Source organism: Chrysoperla carnea, chromosome 1 (assembly GCF_905475395.1).
Source record: "Chrysoperla carnea chromosome 1, inChrCarn1.1, whole genome shotgun sequence".
Taxonomy (NCBI): domain Eukaryota; kingdom Metazoa; phylum Arthropoda; class Insecta; order Neuroptera; family Chrysopidae; genus Chrysoperla; species Chrysoperla carnea.
The window spans coordinates 4,394,342-4,415,348 of NC_058337.1; the positions used below are offsets into that span (position 1 = coordinate 4,394,342).

A 21,007-nucleotide genomic window follows, 5' to 3' on the forward strand; every position below is an offset into this window, starting at 1 on the left:
AGAGTTACCAAAAATTACTCTTGGGAATTGACAATACTGGGATTGTCAACCAGTACTACTGCAGTCAACTTGACAGTACAAAAGTACAGTAGAGAGAAAATCATAATTATTATGAAACTCTCTAGAGACAATAACAAAATATCTAATATCTGATGTGAACTTATCAACTTAAATTGTATATACGATACACACACACGAAATATTGTATTTGTTGTGAAAAATATACAAAATGTTTCAAAATGGTGGGGCATAGTTATTTTCATAACACGTGTAAATGCTGTCCTATGGATCCCCGGACACTCTGGTTGGAACGGTAATGAGAGAGCAAACAAGCTGGCCAAACTGGGAACCACCATGGCTCCCACTCAAGAAAAGCTTGCGAAGATGCCATACCAAGAAGGTCTTAACAGATTAGGAGATAATCTGAAAAACCAACAATTAAAGGCATGGACCAGCTACGAGGGAGGGCGAATCGCCAAAAGCCGTTGGGTGAAGGAAACTCGCTCGGTAACAGAGCCGAGGAGATCTTGAAACTAAACAGAGCTGATATTAGAGTCATCGTAGAGTTACTCACAGGGCATGATAGCCTGAACAAATTCCAACATCAGATTGGAAAAGACAATCTTCCGCGTGACAGATGCGGAGAAAATTCAGAAGAAACATCGATCCACTTTCTCTGTTACTGTCCGGCGCTCATACAGCAGCGAAGGAAATGGTTTGGTCCGGCCATAGTCGAACCAAAAGAAATTAGGAAACTCAGCGCTAGGCAGATCCTTGGTTTCAGTACATCAGTTGGTTATAATAGCCACTGAAAAGCGTAGCGGGGATAGAGTACAAGGGTCTATTTGGCTAGGTGCTCTGAACCATTGCTTCGAGGCCCGATGCTCGAGCATGGCCCGCTAACCTCCATACCCATATCCATACCCAAATGCTGTCCTAAAAAAGCCCTGATTTTGGTTTTTTTTCAATTACATTTAAGCTATTGAAAAAGCCTAAATAGTTCAACCTATTTAACTATTCCATGGGTTATTAAAGATGAAAAAACTGGAGAGTGCTATTCAAGAGGGTGGAAATTGAGGAAGTGAGTGAAAAACCACCATTTTTGGTTTTTAAAAAAAGTTCAACGTTTTGTGAGACGCAACAATTTGTATAAAAAATGTCTTATTTTTACTTTTTCCCTAGTATATCGTTTCTAATACGTTCTTCGATATAAACACCTTGGAGAATTTTCAAAAAACATTCAATTTTCAATATAACCCTTAAATTTACAATTCACCAATATAAAATCAGGTCTCATCGATTCGTCTGTGGTAGCATAGTTCCAGATGAAACGGTTTTGATTTTTTTTGTGGATGGTATTTTTATCGGATGTGGCTCTACGTGTCAGAAAATCTGCCCAGCCATTACATCCGTCTTTTTAGTCGGATCATTTCAAAAATGAAATCATTTTCATCATGCCTCAAAATTTCATCGTTTACAAAAATTTACAAAGAAAAATTTGTAAGAATTGTTTCTAGAAAAAAATGCAACCCGCAGAAAAATGATATGTGCAAATAATTGAATTCTTTTTTAAACTGCTAAACCAAGGATTTCACAACTCTCTGTATTCCTGTACTCATGATAAATATGATAGTTTTGGTACAGTAGGATTGATAGTAGATATGCTTACAAGAATATAATAAAGCCGATTATATTATTACAATCGTATTATAAATATAAGTTCATAATATTTTGTCTATTAATATCTATTAAAAATATTTTTATAAATATTTAAACATATCAAGGATACAATAAAGCTTTGAATTCAATCAAGTGATCTTGATGAGATCAAAATGCAATTATTGCACAGAGCATGTTTTGGATATTTACCTTTTAATTTAAACCGTCAGCACTCGCGTTATGATTATTTTGCTCACTTTGAATGTGGTTGAAATTTTTGCTATCCTCATGTGATTTTATCATGATCCTCTCCTTACGACAGGTGTAAGGAAGCAAATCTTAAGTTCGGAAAGCTTTGGATTCTTCGTGTATTTTCTTTAGTTTAATATAAATCGTACTCAGTAAATTAAAAAAATATTTTCATTTTCAAACATCATTAACTAATCACGTAAGCAAACAATTTTTAAATAAGTTAGTGCATTAAAAAATAAATGTTTATAAAATTATGTACAGATAGATTATGATTTACAAAATTAAAGAATATTCAACGAGCAAAATATTTGACAAACGGGCATAATGCTTGAGCAAACCTCTCATCACGCGACCCTAGATTACCGAACGACATTCGCGGGTACTGACGGGCTTACATCTTCTGAAAGTATTATCATAAAAAATTTTCCCTTAAAGTGTTTTTCTGAAAGTATTTTCCCTTATAAATAATAAATTAAATCTATTATAGTTATCCCACCAACAAATTAAATAAGCACTTTTGAACAAATACAATTTGCACATATTTATAAAGTAAGTAAGTAAGTGAACCATAAAATTCGTTCAATTTAAGTGATTTTAATAATTTATTTGTAATTTCATATAAAATATATTATTATAAATCTTATCTTAACGATCAAATAATATTATTTATTGATGGAGACAAATTGTAGTTAAATCAATTTTGTAGTAGACATCGATAAATGCAGGGAACTGTATTACCACAAATAAGTTAAAATAGCGTATGTAAAGTAAGTATAAGTATAATAATTTAAAACTAACTCGACCCGTGAGGAATGCAGCAGCACCCCTGGCTAAAAACCGCATAGAAAAATAATATATATAAAATGATAATTTACTTTCTTTTTATTTATAGGCAATTGTATTACAGATATGGCAAACAAATTACATAATGAACAAAATTAAATATTATTATTATTTCTCTTTGCCTGTTTTTTCTCTAAGCGATGCATTTTAGGGCGTGAGTATATTTTTCGTCATTAGCCAGGTTACGATAAGTTTTAAAATGATGGGTAAATCATGGTTTTTGATAAAGGAGTAAGGAAGATATAACAGAAAAAATAAACCAAGGCTACGGTTAATAGTAGGAACGAGATTGTTTTAACCATTTTAGGAATGCCAACTTTTTTAATATATCCAATAAGAAATATATATAAATCAATAATTACAAATTAAATTTAAATAAAGAAAATAAAAATTTTAAAAAGGTTTATGAATGTTTGTATTTGTTTAATTTATTGATATAAATAAAATTTTAATATAAATTCACTTCCTGAAATAATTATTTAAAATTTTATTATTTTCCGATTTAATTTATTCATATATAAATTTATGACCTTTTGGTACAAGGCAAGTCCGAATAATGTACGATTTAAAACCGATTAAAAAAAAAAAAGGTGGTGATAATCTTATATCAATAAATCGATCACCAAATTTGAAATATTTAAATCATTTTTTTAAATAAATTTTAAGTGATCATATCCCAGAAATAGTATACTACGACCTCAGAAAGTTGGATTTCCTGCTGTGTGAGATATAAAGGCAGAGAAAAGTCGAGGATTTATATCACACACGTCAAGTCATCCAAAATTTTGGATATCACGTTTTTAAAAATTCCAAATTCAAGTTCTCGCCTGGAGTATGCTCAGTCTACTTCATTAAAATGGAGTTCCACTTGTTAATCATTTTTTGGACTGTCATAAACTTTACTTTGTTCAACCATTTTTCGGACTATTCTTGTAAGATATAATAGAATATACGGTCAATAAAGTAAGCATGGCATCATATTGATTGTAGTATGAATATTGATAATATTGCATTCAATTATACGTTATAAATAATATTGATAGCTTGTACGTACAAATGGTAATAAAAATTTTTATTCACTTGTAATATCTAAGCTAAATAATAATAATAATAACAATTATTTATTATTCTTTTAATATTTATTTATATTTTAAATATTTTTATATATATTTATATTATATTCAATACAATAACGATATGCGTGTATAGTTTTACTTTGTATACATCAAGAGAGTCTTGTACCTTGAATCACTTGGCGCTTACATGTCTTTAAAATGGAGCTATCAAATTATACTCTCACACTTTCTCACGATAAGTACCAGTGAAAACATAATAGGGGATCGGACTACAATTTTTTATTTTAACTTCAGATGAACAATTGTCACTTCACGAATAGAAAAGTGAAATTGGATTTAAAATTTTTTACTTGTACGCAAGATATGAACGTTAAAGCTTCCTAATTAAACAAACAGGGAGTTTTTCGTTTTTTAATCAATTTTAATTTCACTTTCAAATTTTGTCATGGTATCAAGTCTAGTTTTAGCCGATTTGACATCAGGATTATTTCCTAATGAGTTTTTATGTCATATCTACAACCGACAGAATTACTTTTCCAAAAAAGTAAAAATAAAAATTCAGTTCATTCGTTTAGGAGCTACGATGCCACACACAGATACGCAGGTAACATTCTTCGATTGATTATAAGTGCATCGTTTTTTAATCAATTTTAATTTCATTTTCAAATTTTGTCATGGTACCAAGTCTAATTTTACATTTTTATGCGTAATATCAGACAACTACCATATTGGTATGAATGCCAGAATCTTTAATCCATTTTTATACCATGTATGAAATATACATAGTATATTAAGTTTAGTCCCAAGTTTGTAACGCTTAAAAATAATGATCCGTCCGTCTGTGGACACGATAACTCAAAATCGAAAAATGATATCGAGCTGAAATTTTTACAGCGTACTCAGGACGTAAAAAGTGAGGTCAAGTTCGTAAATGAGCATCATAGGTCAATTGGGTCTTGGGTCCGTAGGACCCATCTTGTAAACCGTCAGAGATAGAACAAAAGTTTAAATGTAAAAAATGTTCCTTATTAAAAATTAAACATCTTTTGTTTGAAATATTTTTTCGTAAACATCACTGTTTACCCGTGAGGGCGCCAATTAGGCGAAAATTTTATAATATGTACTATACTTGATTATCAGTTATGTATGTGTCACATGTTTGTATGTGTAATGTGATAAAGAAATCAACACTGACTATGCATGGTATTTCAACAATTAACTCAGTCAATTGTTTGTTTTCACTTGTTCTGACTAAAATTACAAAATTTATTTTTTTTATTATTATATCGTGTTTTATTTACGTAATTCTAAATATTATTAAAAAAAAAGTTTTTAATCTCTTTAAATATTACAAGTACAACAACGTATATGAACGCAACACATATGTTTTATTATGATCATGATGCGGTGTAATGACGTCACATATTATATAGTAATGATGATGCAATCAAATTTAATTTAAATAATAATCAGTGCCATGCACATTTTGAATGAAGAGTACTAAATAACAATGTTTAATTTAGGCTATTATTATTAATAGTATGCGCTAAAACGCTTGTTGTTTTTTATAATACATACTGCATATAACGTATTACGTTCATATATTATTATTGTACGAATGGTATTAACCAATGTGTGTGTGTAGATTTTATAGTTTAAGTTATGAGAAATGACGTTTATTACGTCATTATGTTCTTTACGGTATATTTTAGGATCATTCATGATGGGTTTCAGAATTATAGAGATTCTACGTCTCGATAAAAACGACGCACATTTTGGTTAAAACTATGGGGAGAGTTTCAAAATTATTCAAAATAATCTTTGCTGGAACAAAGTTCCTTGAAGCGGCTTGCCATGGTGAGTGAGCAAACTGACCGCGACCGTCACGTAACAATGTCAGATATGCGTGTGCCTGCGTGTACCATATCCATAACCACCACGATATATTCACTTATTTTGCATTTTTACATTCTTTCCTGAAATGTTTATAACGTAGTCAGGATATAAAAAGTAAGGTCAAGTTCGTAAATGAGCAACATTCGTCAATTGGGTCTTGGGTTCGAAGGATCTATCTTGTAAACCGTCAGAGATAGAACAAAAGTTGTTATTGAACAAAAGTTGGAATATAAGAAATATTCCTTATAAAAAAATAAACAACTTTTTCGTAAACACCACTGTTTACCCGTGAGACCGCAAATTATATAGCATGTATTATATGGGAATATCAGTTATGTGTCTATGATGTATGTATATGAGGCTCTCTAAGAGTGGCTATCTTTTTTTACTTACATCACGTAAAAAGAAGCAAACGATTCTATACATGTTATTTTATGATATGTTTTTTTTAACTGGGAAAATCGTTTAGTTAAAATTATGTAATTTACAGCAGAATTTTAAGTACTTCGTCTAAGTACCGTAAGTATTCCACATCCTTAACCGAAGGCATTTGATCATTTGTATCAAGTGTCGGCTGTCCTACGTATGGTTTTCTACGGTTTTCCAATAATTAGGTTTGCACCATTTTATGACATGTTCTGTACAATATTTGTATGGTTAAAAAAAGAATGATTAAATTGAATTAAATTGAATCTAGCTCACAATTTTTTCATAGTGATTGACCACAATGGTAGTACAAAGTTACATTGACTACTTATATATATATCATGACACATAATTGTATTTAGGACTTTCATTCATAATAAATTTTAAACTATAGCGCCTATTTATTACATGAGTCCAGTATAGTATTCATATAGATATAGAAGACCCTGATGATGTGGCGACATAGGATTTTGATTGATTTAAATAAGCGTACAGGACTGACTGACTAAACGTACATACATATGATATAGTTAATGAATTTAAAACGTTTATGTCCATATTCCATTATAGGCGCCAAATATATATACTACAGATATTATTAGTTAAGGCCACCCAACATATCCGTACTGTACTTATTGTGAGAATCATATCAATTATTTATATAGTGTGTAATTTAAGGTTTGTTATTCTTAAAACAAGCAGGTTTTGGGAAATTATTCAATGTGTCAATGTTTTTTTCTTACTTTTATGCAGAAATTGCCAACTTTCGTCGAAGAGAAAATGGTATACACACCACAGGGACAAAAAAAAAATGTGTCAGATCTCGTGTTTGTCACCTTCAACATGAGATCTGAGACATTGTTTACTTTTGCTCCCTAAATGTGTAATATACAATTTTCCTGATATTCAATACTCAGATTGTTTAATTATTCAAAAAACTATTCCGTTTGAGATAACGGACCATTCAGTGAGATGAAGAAAACTTCGAAAATATCACAAAGAATTATTTGTTTCAGAATTCGATAAATTCTAGGTATATGGAATAACTTTGACCTAAAAAAAAAAATACAAAAATCAAATTCATTTAAAGACTTGTCAATTAGTCTCTGATATATTCGCCTAAATTCCTGAAATTGATTCGAAAAGTTGCTCTTCACTCATACTATTTTGTGCAATGTCTCGGAAACTACTAAAAAACTACTCTTAAAAAACTCGGAATCTTATAAAACTTGACGTAATGAGCAAATCTGGCCAGAAAAGAGCAAAAATCTGGTTCACTTTTGTCGAGCAGTTTTTAAGATATTGATTAAATTCCTGAAATCGAACGAAAAAGTCGTTCTTCAAATGGGATTTTGAGCATATTTTTAGAAACTTCACATTTAATCGCTAAATCAATGCAATTCTTGTAATTCTTAGGTCAAAATTACCTTATTTACCCACTGAGTTTTATCGAAAAATGAGATTTTTTTGTTGATTAATCGAATAGTTTCAAAGTTATTCCCCAAATTCCTGAAATCGATTCAAGAATTTTCTCTTTCTATTGAAACAGAGACTTTGTTCAAATCAAAATTTGTATAAAAGGTTATTTTGACAACAACACAGTCTTTATAGTTGATTATATTTTCATGACGAATTAAATTGATTCGAAACGTTCTGAATTAGAAATACCATGAAACAAAATCAAATTGGTATTTTTTTAAAGTTTCACCTTTCCATTTTCACTGATTGGATATTCTACGAAAAGTATTTAATAAAATAAGTAAATTTTTTACACGTTTTTTCGGTTACACTCTATAAATTATACATCCTTACTTAAATATTAAGTACTTAAGTCAGTACAATATATAGTAAGTATAAATAATATAATGTTGTACTTTAGTAATCGTCCGTTGTTAATTTCTCAATCTAACTCCCTAATTTAAATAAATATACTTACATTATAAACAATAACATAACATATGTAACATTACATTATATTACATATACATATGAATATATTATTATTACATCTAATTACATTAAGATTGACTTGTTTAATCAAGTGAATGTGATGTGATGACTGATTTTATTTAACTGATTTATTTATTAAATATCATTCAATATTCATTCATATAGAATGATTTTTATATTTATTAAATATAAATTAAAAATTAGATCACTGTGAGATTGATTCATATTTTAATCAATCTGTTTTAAGGTGATATAAAATGTTTGAAGTTTATATTTCATTATTTTCTAAGTGCTAATAATTTTTGTAGAAATACAGATTTTCTGGCGGAGTGTGTAAGTGTCGATTTATTTCTACTGAACAATAACTCGAATAGACAATGAAAAAAAAATATATTAACAAGTGAAAACAAACAATTGACTGAGTTAATTGTTAAAATACCATGCATAGTCAGTGTTGATTTCTTTATCACATTACACATACAAACATATGACACATACATAACTGATAATCAAGTATAGTACATATTATAAAATTTCCGCCTAATTGGCGCCCTCACGGGTAAACAGTGATGTTTACGAAAAAATGTTTCAAACAAAAGTTGTTTAATTTTTGATAAGGAACATTTTTTACATTTAAACTTTTGTTCTATCTCTAACGGTTTACAAGATGGGTCCTACGTACCCAAGACTCGATTGACCTATGATGCTCATTTACGAACTTGACCTCACTTTTTACGTCATGAGTACGCTGTAATTTCAGCTCGATATCTTTTTTCGTTTTTGAGTTATCGTGTCCACAGACGGACGGACGGACAAAATTTTTTTCGTAGCATCAATATTTTTAAGCGTTACAAACTTGGGACTAAACTAAATATACTATGTATATTTCATATATACATGGTATAATAATAAATAAATACAAAAAATTTACTAAAAATCAATAATGGTATTTCGATACTAAAAAAATTAAAATTATCAAAAAAATTAGAAATCTTTATATATATATTTCTTGTATGCGTGTGTATGTAACTGAATTCCTCCTAGACGGCTGGACCGATTTTGATGAAACTTTTTGTATGAGTTCAAGGGGATTCAAGGATGGTTTAGATTCACCAATTTGCTCCAGTACAACTGTTTTTGAGGGATCCGTACCAAAAAAATGAATTTTCATTAAATGGCGGGAGCGCATATAAATCATTACATTATATTACAACTTACTATGTGTACTATGTATTTTTAATAGTATTCAGGTATTGTCAATAGGCATTTAATAGAGCCATATGTGAGCGCAGCGAGCTCTACTATCAAAAGTTAGGCCAAAGGTCGGAGTTCAGGCCAGTCCAAGGAGTTAAATTGGGGCTTAGCAGGATGGGTTTAGGGGACAGGCTAAACGTAGTATAGGTATTAATAAATTGGAGTTACGTTTTCACGGGACAACGTCTGTCGGTGTCTCTAGTTATATTTATAAATTAATCATACGTCTTTTGTGAAAAATTCATATCGATTCTCTGTACGGTTTAAGAGAAATTAACTATCAAAGTCAGTGTTTTTACCAAAAAAAGTTTTTCATTTTTATACAAAGTTCTTAATTTTGGTATGATTTTAAAGCTTAAAACTTGAGGAGTATTGATAAAAGTTTTTCATTATACATTTTTAAAAGCAGTTATTTACTAAAGAACCAACATTCATCACGACTTCTTCATATACTTTCGTTTTTATAATGAGAATCTTCTGGTTAAATATCGAACGTGTTTTAAAAATTCTTTCTTTCTTTTTACAGGTAATGGACAGCGATTATCACCCATATCACCGCTACATTTTCCAATTAATGGAGCATTTCAAACATATTGTCGTAGTATATGGAATTCACCATTTTTACAAAATACAGAAACAAAATATCCAGATATATCACCGCATAACAGAAGATCTTCACCAGTATCGGAAAATAAATCTGATAAAGGTAAGAAGCTTTTATTTTATTCGAAGTTGGTTAACTTCTCATAGTTAGCTTGAGCAAAGTTAGTTTTAATAAAAAGGGGTATGCTGAACTTTTGAGAAAAAGGAGAACTTCCGGATAATACAAGGATCGCTCTTAAAATTTGTAGCAAAGAAGGTCTGTTCCTCTTTGACTTTATTCTTGGGCTTATAAGGACACTTCCAGGACTTATATAGGAACCCAAATCTTTCTGCGCATAATAAAATTCTGTAATTCCAAGAAAAATGAACGCTATTAAATTCAGAAAGAGTTTATTAGGATCGACTTTTGAGCAATTATACACTATAGTAATATTTTGTTCCCATGAAAATTAAATGTTTCCTGCTAAAATAAATGAATTAAAGATTTTTTCCAAGGTCTTTTTTTTTTTTTAATAAAATCATTATTAATTTTCTAAACAATTCCGCAAAAAAAGATTCTAAACAATCTAAAACAGCGTAGCGACCAATCATTCTTGTTTAAAACATAATTACTAACAGAGTTAGAATGTTTTATACATCAAACTATAGACCTCACAAGATGATTTCTGAATTAAGTGTAATTAACTTGTTTATATAGTAATTTAACTTCCTGATAATATAAACTCTTTAAATAATTCTATATATTCTAAAACATCTTCGGATATTGAATGAATATAAAATTTAACTGGAGGGTTATTAAGGTCTTTTCTTCCTCCTTGACATCCATAACAATAAAACAACAAACTTATAAAATGATTCATAATTTTTGTGTATTTATTTATTCATTTAATTTTAATTGAATGGACGCAGATTAAAAATTATATCAATTATATTTTATATATTGGGTGATTAATAAGTAACTAAATGTGAACCAATTTAAAAATAAATAATAGATTAAAAAAAACCAAAAGACACGCTTTTGTAACTAGTTGAACTAAAAGATAGAAAATCATTTTATCGTAAAAAAGCGTGGGGTGCTAAATTTAAATTATTATAAATATTTTATAGACAGATATTGGTAAAAGTAATGTCATTAGAAAATATCTTAAAAACCACCTCTTGTTTTATTACGATTAAATGATTTTTTTTGAATTTAAAGAAATTATTTTCTACCTTTTAGTTCAGTTAGTTACAAAAGCGTGTTTTTTTTTTTAAACTTTTATTTATTTTGTGTTTTTTGATTTTCTAATTATTGTATTTCTTGATAAGCTTGCCAAATTTCGAGTTAATTCGACGTTTTGGAGGGGTCAAAATCATGTTTAAAGTTTCCGTATGAAGCTAACAAAAGAGTGTTAAAAAACTAAGGAACGACAGCACTCGCGTCAACCATTCGATAATCTTAATTCATGTGATAAGAGATTTTCTCATGCATTCATGCGAAATGCTCATAACGCGAGTGCTGACGGGTTATCCTTATGGTTGAAGTTCGTTCCACTCCCAGACAGCCACTAACCCTCTCAAACTTAATACAAGTCAGTTGGTTTCTGCGTGTATTTTGTAGCTTTTAACATCTTAATTCGGTTCGGTAAATGTCATGCTGTTATATTCGGTATAAATTGGTCTAAAAAGTAAAAAATACTAACTTTAAGTTTTTCAAATGTCTTTTTTACAAATATAAAATAAAATTAAAAAAAATTAATTTGATGATATCTTGTCGTCAGTTTTTAATTGATAAAATGTAGTTTAAGGGCCTACAATTATACCAATTTTGGGAAAAAAAATAAAATTGCTTTTACCTTTTCAGTTCATCTCGTATGAAATTGGGTTTTTTCTTCTTCAATTTTAAATTTTATTATTTTAATCTTTTTATTATTTTAGAGTTAAAGTCAATCCAAACTATAATTGAAAAAAGAACAAAAAAAAATGAAAAATTATTAAAAAAATAAATAAATTATAAAACGTCTGGCCTAAATATTTTCTCTATCGATTTTAATCTAGTCAAAAATCACAAAAAAATTAAAAATATTTTCTATGGAATTTTAAAATTAATTTATATATATTTATTTATAACTTTATTAACTTTGTTATCAAAAACATATATAAATAAATTAAAAAATTAAAGCTTAAAATAAAAAAAAAAAAGAATTTTGCTTAAAATAAAAAAAACTTAAAATATATTATTATTAATTTAGCTAATCTTTGTTTAAATTGATAAATAAATGATAGATAATTTAAAATATATTAACGCTGGGATTGTAAATCAATTTTAATCCATTATAAATTGATAAATAATTGAGTATCATTATTATTAAACAAAGTGTATTAGTTGTAAAAGGGAAAAAACTGGTTATTACGTGCTAAAAAATTTTATGATATTCATTGTAAAAAATTTGCTTTTTAAGTTGATGATAAAGTGATATGAAACGAAAGCTTTTCCACGCGAATTTAAATTATTTATTGCACTTAGTCGATATGCTAAACACCCGATAAATTTTTCAAAATTTAAAAAACCCTCGACAAATTTTTCCTGCACGAAACTATTAAGTCGCACTTGAAACATATCTAAGATAATTCTCAAACAAATTACCTTTATCCTTAGAGATTTCACCAAACTGAAATGTTTTCGAGGATCATCGCCCATTTTTGAGTTGTTCCGGGTACGGAAATCTAAACTTGTACTTTTATCATAGCTAAGAACACTCTCCATTAATTAACATTTCAAACGAAACAAGAAAAAATCAAAATCGATTCATTCATTTTGTCGCTACGATGATACAGACACACACACATTGCGGCGAAACTTGTAAAAGTGGTTAATAATTTTTTCACTTAGTCACACTATATGCAAGTAGTCAATCTATTCGCTCTGTGCGTGAGTTTTTTGGAGGCGTTTCCATGGTAACGATACACTACTTTAATTATAGAATGGTATGGATGCATATATAATTGTATGGATTACATTTAAGACTTACATTGAAAATTTAATATTATTGTCTCACAAATTTAAATAAATAATTATGATAATTTACATTTGCAAAATAATATTTGTGCAATTTGATTTCTTATTTTCACAATTTTTAATGCATTCAGTTTAATTAATTAGTGTTTTACAATAATTTTAATTTTCTATAATATTAACATTTTTTTCACTGGAAGCGCTGGCATCGACTTTATTGTCCCTACCATGACTACGCACGCAACGAATATGCAAGTTCTCTATAATTAAAGTAGTCCGGTCGTCACGTGCCTAGTCACCTAATCAACTAGGCAATTTGTATGACGTAAATGTAATAAAATGCTCTAAAAAATATCGTAAAAGCGTCAAAAAGCGTGGAAAAATAGAAGTTCATTTAAATATATACGGCTGGCACTTAATCGAAAGAAGATTTTTTAGATAAAAGTTATCAAGGAGATTAAAGGTCATTCTTCTCTGTCAGAACAATTCCAAGTTAAGAACAAAATCAGAGTTAAAGAATTTCAGGTTAAAGTCATGGATTTTCTATTCCCGTAGGTAAATTTTGGCTACATCATTTTTCTGAAACAATCATATTTTCTTTCGATTAAATGCTATAATGACATATTCTCAAATCGAATTTTTTCCTAAAACAAACGATTTTCGCAAAAATCTTAGTATTTTTTTTAGGAACATCTTTCTGATTTAAAGTAATTTATTCTCTTACTGTTAAAGGAACCTAGGTCTAGTATGATGTCAGAACATGATGTCCCCTATCAAAACCTACAATTTTTGTTCAAAATAGGTGAAAACTGTCCACTCTATATGTAAAATACTAATAAAAAATGTGTTTTTTTTTAATCTAAAATCTATAATACCTATTTCCGCCGTAGCATCAATGTAAAAGATACGTTTTATTGACTGAAATCGGGCGATCTGTTTATTAAAACAATAGAAATCCGGTTAAAAAAATAACGTTTAATTAAAATAAAGTTTAATTAAAATACAAGGTGCTACAAAAAACTCGGGGTGCTAAAAGAAAAACTTATACCTTGTAAAAAAAATTTCAGAAATTTATTTTAAGACAATTCTTATAAAATACGGTAAAAATGAACATATCTGCTTATTTGTGTTTAGTTCAAAAATACACACAAATCCAAGCTTTTGAGATATTTATCATGAAAAGAATAAGAATTGTGGATCAAAATTACTTTATTCAATTTGAAGCTTATAATCGACATTTAAGCCCGATTAATTCATCAAATTACGTCAAATTCGATCGTCATCAAAATTAGAAAGTTATTGCTAAGATCTAAAGCGTACTTACTAAGTCGGAAAAAACGTTATTATATAAACAATTTTTGCTTAGAAACAATATGCGGCTTTTTTTTAAATTATATTACAAGTGTTATTTCCCAAAATAAATCCTGCCAGTGACGGCTCTGATGTCGACATCCTATATATTCTCTCCTTACGTGCACTAGAAATTTTCATATCAGTATCTAATAAATTTTAAGTATGATAATTAGATGTAATAAAATAACTAATCATATAATCTATGATTAAATTAAATTAATGGATTTAGATTTAGGTATATACCTTTATAAAATGTGGCCTTTGATATAATTCCGAAATATTACTATTTATTATTTTGTTTATATTTAATTATAATTCTTTTTAAATACCAAATCAAAAATAAAAACTTAGATACACGTATTTAAATTATTACTTTATATAATAAATAAAGTTATTTATACTTATAGATAAAAATTAATTTTTAAAAATAGCATTTGTATTATAGTCCAAGTGCCGTTCATCAACATACAAATTGACAAGGTAGTCCGGCTCTTTGATTAAGTACGGCGAATGGTTTTTTTGCGGTAGACGATAGTTCAAAGTCCCTTGATCACAATAAATACAGTTTATGGGCGTCTTGCGCGCCAAAATTTTGAATTATTTCATTTTAAAATTGTGATATTAAACATAAGACCTTATGGAAGAACAATAATTTTTATTTTACAAAAATTAATCGATGATTGACCTTCGGAAAAGTTTTCATCATAAAGAAAATTTATTACAGCTTCTGTTTATGTAAAAGAAACTTTACCTTTTGTCTAAAAAATCTTCTTTCGATTAAGTGCCAGCTGTATATATTTAAATGAACTTCTATTTTTTCAGGTCTCGCTATAATTTGAGAACGAATGGAACAATTTCTCTAATTCTTTTTTTGTTGTTTTAAAAGGGGAACATTAGAAAAAAGAAAAATATTAAAAGTGGTAGAAGCGCAAATAAATAAAGTATAACATTACATCTTCCTATGTACTATGTATTTATTTGCGCTCCCACCATATTTATGAAGAATTTTGTACAGGGATTTGAATAGTGTTAAGGTATTATTTATGATTCAAGCGCAGCGAATTCTACTATCGAAAGCCTGCCTAAGGGATCGTAATAAAATTTGCATTTAACGGGTGAGCTAAGCATGGTATAGCTACATGTGAGGATCAACTTTCTAATTAAGAGTATTATTCTAAATTCTAATATTCGTTTTTAAGCTTGCAAATTGAAGTTTTTTGGTGTTCAATCAAAAACTTTCTGACTTCTGAAAAGAAATGTTGTTAATTTCCCAAGATAATTATATATCTGTAGAACAATAAAGTTCGATCCAAATCGACTGTCATGTTACAAAAATCAATTGAAAAATAGTAATTAAATTAAGAAATAAATATTATTTAAACTATCATATAGGCATTTTTAAACAATCAATATAAATACAGAATTCATTTTTATAAAATATAAACGAAATTGATTCAAACAATATATAATAAAAATGATTTCTTTTGGTAAAGAAAGCAAAGGCTTTAGTTGTGCTATAAAATATATTTTATATCAAATACAAAAATTTTGAATTTTAAATTAAAATATATATAAATTTTTATACAAATAAAAATTTATATATATTTACACAATTGATTTCAATGTATTTCTTTCTATTTCCGGGAAATCACTGTTCACGATATATGTATCTGGTGCATATATTTTTATGTCGCGATCTTGAGTGTACGAAGTTTGATGTTCATAAGCCCAAATAATAGTTATACATAATAAAAACTTGACAAAATGAGCTCGTGTTATTACATAATTCAATTAATAATAATAATAATAATAGGGTTTAACCCCCTTTTCTCTGACATATACGCCTATAACAGAGGCCACCCACATCATTATTTGTTAATCTTTATTTATTTAATTACAAATATATTTACAATTACATTTTGATGTGGGTGGAGTCGGTTACTTCGTTCTTATCCAAGCGACGACAATGTGATCAATTCTGCACTCCCATTAATTATAAATTGTTCTCACTGCCGCTGCCTGGATTTGAAACAGCAACCTAAGTCTAAATGGACAAACAGACCAAGGCAAGCGCCTTAGACCGCTCGGATTCAGGCTCAGACTTCTAACAGTGTCAGACTTCCACTCAAATAACATAATTCAATTAATAATAGTTAAATTATTTCGTGATATATAGAAATATACTTAAATATTCTGATTTTGAGTCAAACAAAAGCACATTATTGTTTTATTATATTAAAATTAAAAGTTAGTTAATTTTTAATCTGTATATCATGATTGTTTCAACTCGCTTTATTTTATTCTTTCAAAAACATTATTTACAAAACTATAAAAAAAATTCAAATAAATCAATAAAAATTTAAAACCAATAATAACAAATATATAATACCTATACATATTATATTATTGTATGCACAAAGATACAAAAACAAACAAATATCCATTCAAATAATATATAATAAATAATTATTAAGAAAATTGATTTTATTTAATACAGAACAATAAAAAAATAAAGTCTTTCATTCTTTTTATACCATGTATAAATGAAATATACATAGTATATTAAGTTTAGTCTCAAGTTTGTAACGTTTGAAAATAATGATGCAAGGAAAAAAATTTTGCTAAAACGAAAAAAGATATCGAGGTGAAATTTTTACAGCGTACTCAGGACGTAAAAAGTGACGTAAAGTTCGTAAATGAGCATCATAGGTCAATTGGGCCTTGGGTCCGTAAGACCCATCTTGTAAACCGTTAGAGATAGAACAAAAGTTTAAATGTAAAAAATGTTCCTTATCAAAAATTAAACAACTTTTGTATGAAACATTTTTTCGTAAACATCACTGTTTACCCGTGAGGGCGCTAATTAGGCGGAAATTTTATAATATGTACTATACTGTATTATCAGTTATGTATGTGTCACATGTTTGTATGTGTAATGTGATAAAGAAATCAACACTGACTGTGCATGGCATTTCAACAACTAACTCAGTCAATTGTTTGTTTTCACTTGCTTGTTTTCTTATTGCTTCTGTTTCTTTTGTACTTTCATAATCATAACAATAATTTTACTGAGAGGCAAAACATTGTATTTTATTATGATTACAAAAATTATTAATATATAAACTATAGATATGTTCTTTTTCGATAATAGTGTATATATAAGTGTAAGTAGAGAGAGAGATTATCTTATAATTCTATAATTACACTACCCTTTTTTACCTATATTTTGTGTATTACACCGGGGGCTAAAAAGAACAGGTATTATATGTTAATAGTGGTTGGCTACTTACTATTATTGCACAAACAACGATTATTATTAAATACTAACCAATCCTATACTCAAACTAAACAACCACATAAATATGATGCCATCTATAGTTTGTAAACCGATAATAAAATAAACAAAACATTATTTGTTTGAGTATTGGAATAGGAATTCGATAAATATTGAGTAGTGAATTTATTTAGAAATACTGCCAAGAAAGCAAGTTTGGACTGCCAAGTAGTTTCTTTGGAAAACAGGAATCTATTTGTTATTTTTCTGACAAATAATCAAATATCTCTATTGTTACTTTTTATTCGATCGCTGGAAATCATTTAAGAAATATCGTGTTTTTCCAAATATAATAGACGCTATACGCAGAGGTCGATTAAGAAATTTTGCGTCCTTAAGCAGAATAAGCACCTTTTGTAATAAAAACTGTATCAATAAGACCTTTTTATAGTTCCTGTAAAGATTACGTTGATTGTTCGGGACAGTTCTCCTGCTCCAGCTATCGTTGTATGGATGGATTCATCAAAAAGACATTTTTCTAAATCTCAAGAATACTTCGTTACTAATATACTTGCATACAGGTCGAACAGTACTGGCCTCCGTTGAAGTTGAAACACAAATCTGTATATAATTTATAGATATACTGTCACTATGAATGATTCCCTACCAGATAATGAAGAAGTAATAATTTCGTCAGATTCATCTGATGTGAGTTTTCTCTTCCGTATCCTCTTATTGAGAGTTCCAAGGTTTGCTGTTCATTTTTATTAGAATTTTCCCTTTCTACAGAAATTATATGAATTAGACTGTCATACATTTGAATAACTGTACAAATGTCAATTTCCACGAACTGTAATTTTTTTCATACTTATAATGAATTTTATATTTGTCTAAAAACTTCCACGTGCGTGCGTCTTTCTAACACCGCGCCTATTAGCACACGGCTACTTTACCTCATGGATAATCCACCTTTGGTTGTATGTACCTCACTTCCCCTTTGAAAGTTAGTTTCATCAGACATTTAATCGAAATAGTGTATAAAAACGAAAGGTGAAATCAGCAAAGGAATTATTTCATATTATTCATGAAACTCGTTCTACAAAATTTGACAAACATTCTGTACCAGTAAAGTGTATATTATATGCATAAAGTCATGTAATATTTTGTACACACATATTATAAGGGTTGTATGTGTGTGGTTTGAGTGTCACACTTTGTATATAAATTCAATGTTATATTCACAACCCCACCATACGATCGGTGAGAGTTATAAGCAGGCAGTTTATATATATATAATGTTATAACATTTATATAAGTGTTTACTTAAGAATTACATGTAACCTCTATGTTGGATGTAGAAGGGCTTGTTTATGGTTTATGAATTCTACTCCTAGAGCTAGCTACATTGTCGTTGATATAACGACACTTTCATAGATAAATTCGTTAAATTTAATAGCATTTGCTTGGTCTGACCTTTAATAAAAGGGATGACCAATACTGTCTGATTTCTTTAAAAGTGTTATATCAATTCATTTTTGCTTAAATTTAATACTGAGCAAGGCAGTTTTTAAATTTGTTTATTTAATTATGTTCCTATTAAAATGGATAAAAAATATCCACGTAAAGAAGGACACAAGTTTACAAAAATTTTCGAAGGGCTATAAACACAAGTAAGCCACAAAGAGTGTTTCAAATCAATGATGATATATGCTGATTAGCTCTAAGACTATTAATATTATATTATTTTGTTTGATAAGTCGCGTTTATTTTTTCTAGTTATACATGTCTTGTTTACTCTACATAGAACGAATGAAATGAGGATGATGATGGGTAAAGGAGGGAAATATGTTGTCATACAATGTAATATTTATCAACAATAACTATTAAACCAGTTTCATGTGAAGCTTATACAAAGCTTGTGACAGATAAACTCTTGAATTACACATAAAAATTTATTGATAAAATATTAAGCAAATTATAAAATAATATTCTTCCGTATTTGCATGAAAGTATTCTGATAACGAGTCGAAATTTATTTTATTCTTCAATTTGATTTCCTTACATTTTAAGAATGATTATATGTACCGAAACATGCCACTAAAATACATTAGACAAATTATTATACTTCTTTCTTTAATTAGAATTTTTTCTATACTTCAATTTCTCATAAATTTTGATGATGACTACTTCGTACTCGACATACGTATTTGTATTATACAAAAATTGATATATGAAATTGAAACAAAATCGAAATATCCTAGTGCTGGTTTATTATCTTTGATAATATTTATGTTCAATTTCTTTGGTTTTCTTACATTTGAAGAATGCTTATATGTTCCGAAACATGTCACTAAAATGCATTCAAAATAAATACAACGAAATGAGATGATATTTTGAAAATTTACCTGAAAGATTTCTTCCAGGCAATACTTTTGTGCAAATTGGTTTTTTAAACCATGGCTTTAATGAAATATTGGCGAAACATGACAGGATTCAAAAGAAAATCTTTATTTATTGATTCATATCTAAAAATCAATTTCTCGTACGAAACGATATTACTGAAACCATGCAAATTACAATTTTCTAATTGTGAATTATCGAACACACTCCCGTTTTTTTGAAATGTTAGACAAACTCATTGATTTTTCCACTAAAAAGTCGATGATCGTTCATTTCATGTGACTTTCTTGATCTGATTCTTTTTTTCGTAATAAAAATTCGATGTCCTGGAATATATTAAAAATTTATTTAAATTCGAGTAATTATTTAGATTGATGGATAAAAAACAAATATTATTATAATCGAAGCTTCTAGTTTATGCAAACAAGTTTGCTTACAATATTAAGTATGGATATTATTTAATAGAAAAGCTTGAAAAAATATCGACTAAATATGAGAAATTATCGAGACAAAGCTTTTTATGTAAATATTTATCAAGAAAAATATACCTATTTAATATAAATATATAGATATTTTGTCTTTCTTTTTATTCGACATTGTTACCGTCGAATGTCTTAGAAAAATAGTTATTTTTGAAACAATTATTTTAAAAATATTGTATATTTTGATTTTATATGAAATTCTATATAAAATTTTCGAATTTCCTTATGAGGCTGGTAAAAAGGATAGATACTAAACTTTATCTTAATCTGAGAAATTCGAAGTTTAGCTCGAAGTTAAATTTATTTTGTATAATTAATTGAACTATGCAAATAAAAATATAATTTTGTTATTTATATATTTTTATAAAAATTTTTAATTTAAATTAAATGATTTATAATATAATAAATATATCAATTTCTAAGATCTTACTAGAATAGAATTCTCTCTCTTAAAATTAATAAAAATTTTTAATATTTTATTTTATCATAATATTTTATACATTAATTTTTTTAAAGTAGGTACTTTTTCGTTATAATCGATAAG

At 28.2% G+C, this 21,007-nt stretch overlaps 1 protein-coding gene across 2 annotated transcripts in view; it reads left to right on the forward strand.

Moving 5' to 3' along the window:
* LOC123290563 (zinc finger protein Gfi-1-like) overlaps positions 1 to 21,007 on the forward strand; it is a 125,037-nt gene that overhangs the window by 18,832 nt on the left and 85,198 nt on the right. For both annotated transcript variants that reach the window (XM_044870796.1, XM_044870797.1), the window contains exon 2: positions 9,883 to 10,062. In XM_044870796.1, coding sequence (XP_044726731.1) covers positions 9,883 to 10,062 — 180 coding nt within the window. The remainder of the gene's footprint in view (positions 1 to 9,882; positions 10,063 to 21,007) is intronic.